Genomic DNA, 9,412 nt, shown 5'->3' on the forward strand with positions numbered 1-9,412 from the left:
TACATGAAAATAACTTACATGGGTGATACATCTAAGGATGCTCACAACTTGACTTGCTTTAGATGCTGAATTTGACCTTCAATTTCCAGATGCGCAACCAGTTTAAATTTTCAAAACATTTGTTTTAATTAAGTGACTTTAAGGCATATGCTAACCAACTTGGCACTTAAGATACATTTATTTTGCACATGATACATTTATTGATGTACACTAGCAGAGATGCAAATGCTTTGGATGTGGGATTTCTCCTAGATTTTCCTGATGAGTGATCACTAGGTTAAATTGTTTTGACAGTCCATTGCCAAGAAACTGTAGTGCCTGTGTTACATCAACGCACTTTGAAAAATTACTTGATTTCACTTTGATATAAAATTGACTAGTTTTTCAAAGTGCGTTAAATTTGCATTAATGGAGTTGCAAAGCTAACACACTTTGAATTAGTTAAGTTTTTTTTTACTTAAAGTGCGTTAATATGACGACCATATTAACGCACTTTGAAAAAAATATAAAGATTGATCAATATTCCTACAAATAATTGGTATGATAAATACCAGATCCTGGTTGGATAACTTTTTTATGATAAAGTCACTTCAAGACCTGAGATATTGAGGTTTTAAATATTTGAGGTTTTGATAAAATAAAAGGGAAAATTAAAGGGTCTTGAAAAAAAGGTGACGATTGTTTAAGATCATTAATTTGTTTCTTCTTTTTTTTTAAATTCTAGTCTATATAAATTATATAGTAGATGCATGTAAAGGTGTAAAGGGGTATTACTAACAGTGGACAGCTTTAAGCAACTTAGCATTCATAATAAAAAGGGGGCAATTTGTATTGTTCAAAACTATATCTTTGAAAATTCTCTTCTCTCTCATACATTTTACTGTACTTAAAAATTTCTAGTTTTCATCTGTTTTAATTAATTCATTTATATATAAAGTTTTGAAAATGTCCTACCAGTTAGGAATAAATACATAATTATATGAATGTTTTGAGTATAGCATAGACATTGAGACTGGGGAAGGGCCAGGGGGGGGGGGGGGCTAAGCCCCCCACTTATTATACTGAAAATGAATTAAGTAATTGAAAATGCAGCTTCCTTGGTATTAATCAAACATTTTTGATAAGTTACTGACACCTATGCATTTTCCAAAATTGTGAAATGCGTGGACCAAGGGTCAGGGGTTTTTGTGTGGTAGGAGCAAACTGATTAGTAGAAATGCATTTTGTTGTTGTTCTCCTTTTTTGAAAGATAAATAATAAATAAAATCTTTCCATGCTAAATATATAGTTATTAAGCAAAGTGCATTGTGTAAAATATAATGCCATGACAGTTTTTCAAAGTTTAAAACATTAAACCAAATTCAATCGCACTGGAAAGTTTTGCAGTGTGTTGCACATGGTGACCAAAGGCCCATGGGCCTCTTGTATTTTTTCCTGAATTGATATTAGCATTACATTTATGTTGTCTTCAAAATCACACTCTTCGAGGGTAAATTTGAGCGTACAAAGTAAGGTTTTGACATTTTCATTTCTTCCTGGTACTTAAAGACTCGCAGAAACTCATCACATTGTCCGGAGGAGGTGTAGAGGTTCAAGAGCACCACTGACATGAGACCAATCACTGCAAATGTCAGGTATCTGAAGCCCACATAAGGTGATTTACAGCAACAGAAAACTAAGGATAGGTACTTTATTTTGCTGAAATAGAATAAAACCCTCAAGCTAGGTGAGTACTTTTGTTTCATTTCTCAGTAGTTATTAAACCATCACTAACATAGACTAACTTCCTCTTGCACACACCTTCCCTTCCCTCAAAACCTTGTGATATTTCTTGTTTTAATTGTTTGGTCTGTTCATTAAGCATAAGTAATTTTTCTACTGGACAGCATGCGATTTTTGTACAGCTGGAGGAGAGACGAGATGATGTAGATGAATAATGAAGACAAGCCATCAACAGGAAGATAATCCATACATCAAGAGCCTTAGACCTGAGTTACAACTTGTGTATATTTTGAGGTAACAATGTTAAAAGATGGCCACAAGTCAGGTGAGAACTTTACTGTATTTCTTAATGAATTCAAAAGCATTTCCTTCAGGAATTCCTCCCAATCATATGGATAAAGCTAACATATTGTACTAACCCCCTCTTGCACACCTCCTCTCCCTTCATGCTTGTATGTTTTGTTGAATATTTATGACTGTTTACTAATCATATGTTGATTTTTGTCGGGCAGAAGGCAGTTGATGCCTAACAAGTTTGGAAGTTGGACATGACTGATAGAAAGAAGACAAACCATCAACAACAAAATGAACTGTGCATCTAGAGCCTTGTTGTAATGAGACAACTAACCAGGTAAGATTTTACAAATATTTTATGAAAGCAATGTAAGAGGTGGCTTCAAATCACTTCCATAGCATTGCTTCATGTTTTATCATTATATTAGGAGTTCATGTTATTATTCATTAGGCAACATATAGTTATAAACTCCCTCAAAATTATGAGATTTCTCTTTTTTTCTTGGTCTGTTTTTAACATAATCATATGTACATTTCTACTCGACAGCATGCAGTTGCTACCCAACAGGAAGAGAGAAGATGACTGGAAGAGAAGAGACAAGCCATCACCAGGAAGGTTAATCCCAGACATCAAGAATCTCAGATGAAGGATGGGTACCTGTATTTATTTTGAGGTAACACAGTAAAAAAAAAAGTGGCCCTAATTCAGGTGAGGACTTGACAGTTTTTTATTGAATCAACATTATTTCAATCAGGAATTCCTCCCAATCATATGGATAAAGCTAACTTGATACTAACCCCCTCTTGCACACCCTCCCCTCCCTTCATGCCTGTTCTGTTTTGTTGAATATTTATGACTGTTTACTAATCATATGTTGATTTTTGTTGGGCAGCAAGCAGTTGATGTCTAACAAGAAAGAAGAAGAGGGACATGATTGATAGAAAAAAGACAAACCATCAACAACAAAATGAACTGTGCATCTAGAGCCTTGTTGTAATGAGACAACTAACCAGGTAAGGTTTTACAAATTTTTTATGAAAGCAATCTCAGAGGTGGCTTCAAATCACTTCCATAGCATTGCTTCATGTTTTATCTTTTTAAATTATATATTAGGAGTTCATGTTATTATTCATTAGGCAACATATAGTTATAAACTCCCTCAAAATCATGAGATTTCTCTTTTTTTTCTTGGTCTGTTTTTAACATAACAATATGTACATTTCCACAGGACAGCATGCAGTTGCTACCCAACAGGAAGAGAGAAGATGACTGGAAGAGAAGAGACAAGCCATCACCAGGAAGGTTTATCCCAGACATCAAGAATCTCAGACACAGGACGGGTACCTGTATTTATTCTGAGGTAACACTGTAAAAAGAATGTGGCCCTAATTCAGGTGAGGACTTGACATTTTTTTATTGAATGAACATTATTGCTATCAGGAATTCCTCCCAATCATATGGATAAAGCTAACTTGATACTAACCCCCTCTTGCACACCCTCCCCTCCCCTCATGCCTGTTATGTTTTGTGTTTTTAATTTTTATGAATGTTTACTAATCATATGTTAATTTTTGTCGAGATGCCTTACAAGAAGAAAGAGGAACATGATTGGTAGAAAGAAGACAAACAATCCACAGGAAATGAACTTCCCATTGAGAGCCTTGGTTATAGTATTTATCCGGAGGCAAAGTTGTAACAAGACAACTAATTAGGTAAGGATTAACAATTTCTTTATAAAAGCAATATCAGACTTATACCAGGCTTCAATTGACTCCCATAGTATTGTTTTATGTTTTGATATGAGAACTCAAAAATGTCATTTGTGTTGCCATGGTTGCTAAAATAGAAATTTCTGTGAAATACTCTCAAAATGCTACCCCAAATACAGTTTCAGTCTCATTGTAATATAATGTGGCATGCAAGTAGACTACACTATGATACATAATTGTCTTTATTGTTGTTTTTTTATAATGATGAATAATGTTGCCATGGTTACTAAAATTTAAAAAACTGTAAAATTATATTAAAAACTACTCCCATAGTTGTAGTCTTATTGCATTTTATTGCCTCCAAAAGAGACTTAATCAAGGATCATTATACTATTTATTGCTGTTGTAAAGTTTCAAGTCCCAACTGCTACTTTTCTCTTCCTTTGTTATAAGTACAAACCAGTGGAGCTTCAGTCTTGACAGAGACTTCTGGTTGTTTGAATTTTAAGAACTCTGACAACACGTCATTTTTTCCTGTGGGCAGCAGCTGCACATGTCTGGGCCACAATCACCGTGGAGTTCGTCTGCATGAAATTTGATGGAAAAAAGAGAAGAGGATGACTGCCATAGACAAGGAACAGCAACCAAGTGGCTCTTACCAAGGATTGGTACTATTGGTAGTATTCATCCTAAGTGAAGGGTTAAATAAAACATGAATTAGGCAGGTATTTCAATTTCCTTCCATTGTTCTTCCCTGTTTATATTTACAAAAGTAATCTATTGACAAAACTAATATACTAATCCTCTCTTCCTTTTGTTTTACTTCTATGCATGATTATTTTTACTAATTGGGGACGTCCCCAGATATCGTGAAGCGCTTCAAATTAAAACGTTTTCTCAGTACTCAGTCTGCAACCATTTCGTGTTTTTTGGTGTGCCAAGACTGCCCTGTATGGTTGATGTACCTCAGTTATTAAGGTCTTTTGGAAAGACACGCAACATTGACTTTCGTAATGCTGAGGATGGGGCAGAGAAACGGTGGGTTGCTACATGTATTGATGTGCATTTGCCATGGCCAACCACAGCTTTCCGCCTACGGGGCAAGTTTTCTACCCAATTACCCCCTCTGCTCTCATGCAAACCAAGTCCTGTCTCTCAGATTCTTTTGTTTTTCTGACTGCTTACTAATCATATGTTAGTTTCTTTGGCACAGCAAGAAAACAATTGGATTGAAGAAGAGAAGACAACTGTTATGAAGAAAGAAGACAACTGATATGAAGAAAGAAGATAGTTGTAAGGAAAAAGAAGACAGAAGGAAACTGGATTGAAGAAAGAAGACAAATGGAAGAAAAAAGACAAATGGAAGAAAAAAGGAAATGGTTAGAAGGAAAAAGAAGATAACTGGAAGAAAGAAAAACAACAGAGAGAAAGAAGAAGACAACAGAAAGAAAGAAGACATCTTGAAGATAGAAGGAAATGGTTGGAAAAAAGAAGCAAGGTGCAGGCAATGGAAGTCTTATAGTCTTACCAAATGTTGTAAAACGGATTAAAAATTCAGGTATGGATAACATGCTGTAGTGACAATTTTTTTTTCCAAGTAGAGGAGGGGGGGTTAAATGCTGAAATTTATTTATTTGTTTTTGAATTATAGATAGAGGATTTAAAAATGGAACTTTGGTGACCAAACATCAAGAACAAAGGGGTCCATTAGGTTACAGAGCCTACAGAAGTTGGGATTGGGATTTAAAAAAAATGTTTGAGCCAGGTTTTAAATTTCCATTTCTAAGACTAGCTAACATGATTGCAAAACAGTAAGGTCTTGTGTTTCATTTCTTTTCATTACAAATTTGAATTTTCTGCATTTGATGTATAGTAGATAACATTATTTTTCTCCTGCTCACCAGCTTTATTAGTTTCTATTTGATAGCAAAAGCATACTGAGCTGATTTTGTGGACAACCCTCTCCAGGGAAGACAACAGAGTGTATGAGAAGATGACAGTCAGGCAATGAATAGATCCACAGGTATGTTTGTCTTGATATGTATGTAAAATACTAGTAAGAAATGGGAATTTCCTAGTTACTGACTTCTTGAATTTCTTTGATTTTTCACATGAGCCAGAGACAGCACTATTAACTTGTGTTTTAAAATGATAGGAAGAAGATGATTGAAGCCTGATGACTATTCAATTACTAAATCTGAAGAGGGTTTACTCAGTCTGAAGAGGAAGACAAGTTTGCTGCACCCAGAAGGAACCTTGATGGACCAAGACGGAGCCTTGATGGACCCAGATGGATCCTTGATGGACCCTAGAAGTTGGGATTTTAAAAAAAATGTTTGGAGCCAGGTTTTTAATTTCCATTTCTAAGACTAGCTAACATGATTGCAAAACAGTAAGGTCTTGTGTTTCATTTCTTTTCATTACAAATTTGAATTTTCTGCATTTGATGTATAGTAGATAACATAATTTTTCTCCTGCTCACCAGCTTTATTAGTTTCTATTTGATAGCAAAAGCATACTGAGCTGATTTTGTGGACAACCCTCTCCAGGGAAGACAACAGAGTGTATGAGAAGATGACAGTCAGGCAATGAATAGATCCACAGGTATGTTTGTCTTGATGTGTATGTAAAATACTAGTAAAAATGGGAATTTCTAGTTACTGACTTCTTGCATTTCTTTGATTTTTCACACGAGCCAGAGACAGCACTATTGTGTTTTAAAATGAAAGGAAGAAGATGATTGAAGCCTGATGACTATTCAATTACTAAATGAAGAGGGTTGTATTCAAAAGACTTTTTGCTCTGACCAGGTACATATTTAGGTCTTCATGGATTTAGTAAGGAGATTGTTCAAGTCCTGTCTCAGATTCTTTTTTTCTGACTGCTTACTAATCATATGTTAGTTTCTTTGGCACAGCAAGAAAACAATTGGATTGAAGAAGAGAAGACAACTGTTAGGAAGAAACAAGACAACTGTTAGGAAGAAAGAACACTACTGGAATGAAGAAAGAACACAACTGGAATGAAGAAAGATAATAGCTGGAAGGAAAAAGAAGACAGAAGAAAACTGGATTGAAGAAAGAAGACAAATGGAAGAAAGAAGGCAAATGGAAGAAAGAAGAAAATGGTTAGAAGGAAAAAGAAGTAAGAAGCAACTTGCAGGCAATGGAAGCCTTATAGTCTTACCAAATGTTGTAAAGGGGATTAAAAATTCAGGTATGGATAACATGCTGTAGTGACAATTTTTTTTCCAAGTAGAGGAGGGGGGTTAAATACTGAAATTTATTTATTTGTTTTTGAATTATAGATAGAGGATTCAAAAATGGAACTTTGGTGGCCAAACATCAAGAACAAAGGGGTCCATTAGCTTACAGAGCCTACAGAAGTTGGGATTTAAAAAAAAAAATGTTTGGAGCCAGGTTTTTAATTTCCATTTCTAAGACTAGCTAACATGATTGCAAAACAGTAAGGTCTTGTGTTTCATTTCTTTTCATTACAAATTTGAATTTTCTGCATTTGATGTATAGTAAATAACATTAATTTTCTCCTGCTCACAAGCTTTATTAGTTTCTATTTGATAGCAAAAGCATACTGAGCTGATTTTGTGGACAACCCTCTTCAGGGAAGACAACAGAATGTATAAGAAGAAGACAGTCAGCTAATGAATAGAACCACAAGTATGTTTATCTTAATATGTATGTAAAATACTAGTAAGAAATTGGAATTTTCTAGTTACTTACTTCTTGAATTTCTTTGATTTTTCACATGAGCCAGAGACAGTACTGTTAACTTGTGTCTTAAAATGATAGGAAGAAGATGCTTGAAACCTGCAGACTATCCAGTTACTTCATCCGAAGAGGGTTTACTCAGTCTGAAGAGGAAGACAAGTTTGCTGCACCCAGATTGAACCTTGATGGACCCAGAAAGAACCTTGATGGACCCAGATGGAACTTTGATGGACCCGGAAGGAGCCTTGAATGAACCTGGAGAGAGCTTTGATGGACCTGGACGGAGCCTTGATGGACCCAGATGGAACCCTGATGGACCTGGACGGAGCCTTGATGGACCCAGACGGAGCCTTGATGGACCCAGATGGAACCCTTGATGGACCCAGATGGAACCCTGATGGACCCGGACGGAGCCTTGATGGACCCAGATGGAACCCTGATGGACCTGGACGGAGCCTTGATGGACCCAGATGGAACCTTGATGGACCAACCAACAAATATTCAAAAGACTTTTTGCTCTGACCAGGTACATATTTAGGTCTTCATGGATTTAGTAAGGAGATTGTTCTAGTAAGCAAAGTCTCTCCTTTAGCCCTTTAATTTCTTTAAAAGTGGGAGGTATATAAAGTGTTCGGATTGTCTGTTCTTTCATAGGTCTTTCTGTATATAAACATCAACCTAGGGGATACTTATTGTGCTATTTTATTTTTTGAATGGGTATATAAATAGTGTTTCCTATAGCAAAACATATTTACTGCTACATGTACTCTTTCTATAAGGAAGGAGGATTACGCATTGCTCTGACATCTTACTTTCTATATTAAAGGTTGAAAGAAATTTTTATTAATGAAATCAGACAGTAATAACCTCATATCCTAGTGGGAAACTATTCTTAATTTTGCATATGATGTGTATGGGGAATGGGAGGGTTAAGATCTGGATAACTTACCTTTCTGAACTAATTTTTTTTTTTAATTTTTCTTTGTTTGGTTTAGGGTAAGGGGTTCGTTGGGTCATCTTGAAACTGTCCTCAATTCTATTTATACATTTATTGAACATTGAGAGCAAGGAACTTGGAAGGCCATCCACCTACAGTAGAAGAAGATGCATTTTCTGTATTTTGTCTTACAGACCCTACAGATGTCAGATGCAGTCATGGAATATTTAATTGATTTGGTGGACAGTCAATGAGAGAGGATGAATAAGTTGATATTAGAAAGTAGAGGATGACAGTCAGCAATAAGCCTAACCAGGAACAGTGAACCCCCCTTTTCCTCTCCCATTCATTGCACTAGGATGACAATCTATGCAAAGGACCAAGATAATACCAATCTTAATGTGCATGCAAAACATGGAGGTGAGAAAATGTTTAATTGTTGCCATTTTGAACTATCATTTTTCATATGAGCTAGAGGCAGTTAATTGACCTTGTATTTTAAAATGATAGGAATAGGAAGAAGATGCTTGATGCCTGTTGACCATCAATGTACTTTGAAGAGGAGGACAAGTTTGCTGCATCTAGATAGACGCTTGATGAATTTAGCAACATATTCTTATAACAAGCAACAAACCAGGATGTTTCACTTCTGAGAGATTGATTGCTTTGACTAGGTAAATGCATGTTTGGGGTGGTATGTGTTCTTGTTGGGGAGGGGGAGGGGGCTGTTAGTCTGTGCTTTAACCCACAGCATGTTTCTTGGGGGGTGTAGTTATTCTGACATCTAAATTTTATTTTGTAGACATATAGGTACTACCAAATGAAAACAGCCAATATTAACCTTAACAGCAGAATGGATAAACCATTCCCACTGAATAGGACCAATTAGGTATCGACTACCTCCTATAGTTAACATTCTTTTGACTTATTTTTTGTGCTCTTTGTTAACCCAAATTCTTACTGTATTTTTTATTCAAAAACAGATCATTAATGGAAAAGAACTTAGTTAAACACCTTTCAA

The 9,412-nt window shown here is 35.7% G+C and overlaps 1 protein-coding gene and 1 long non-coding RNA gene across 2 annotated transcripts; one reads left to right on the forward strand and one right to left on the reverse strand.

Annotated features, from left to right (window-relative positions):
- The first annotated feature begins 1,580 nt into the window (after positions 1-1,580).
- LOC134232093 (uncharacterized) lies at positions 1,581-3,411 on the forward strand. The gene is made up of 3 exons (XR_009984705.1): positions 1,581-2,353; positions 2,564-3,030; positions 3,246-3,411. It is a non-coding gene; the product is annotated as an uncharacterized LOC134232093 (long non-coding RNA).
- Positions 3,412-5,882: 2,471 nt separating this feature from the next.
- Positions 5,883-7,986, reverse strand: LOC134232089 (uncharacterized). Its single transcript, XM_062714053.1, has 2 exons — positions 7,636-7,986; positions 5,883-6,023 (listed from the first exon to the last, which is right to left on the reverse strand). The coding sequence occupies exons 1-2, from the start codon at positions 7,984-7,986 to the stop codon at positions 5,907-5,909; spliced, it is 468 nt and encodes a 155-aa protein (XP_062570037.1). The 3' UTR covers positions 5,883-5,906.
- Between the last annotated feature and the right edge of the window lie 1,426 nt (positions 7,987-9,412).

Source organism: Saccostrea cucullata, unplaced genomic scaffold (assembly GCF_032062105.1).
Source record: "Saccostrea cucullata isolate Sc308-1 unplaced genomic scaffold, CSIRO_AGI_Scuc_v1 ctg4503, whole genome shotgun sequence".
NCBI classification, from domain to species: domain Eukaryota; kingdom Metazoa; phylum Mollusca; class Bivalvia; order Ostreida; family Ostreidae; genus Saccostrea; species Saccostrea cuccullata.

Coding starts and splice junctions, on each gene's coding strand:
- LOC134232089 (XM_062714053.1), bottom strand. CDS start 7,986: ATGTACCTGGTCAGAGCAAAAAGTCTTTTGAATATTTGTTGGTTGGTC. Junction 6,024..7,635: donor TTCTTTCTGGGTCCATCAAG/GTTCAATCTGGG, acceptor GGGTCCATCAAG/GATCCATCTGGGTCCATCAA.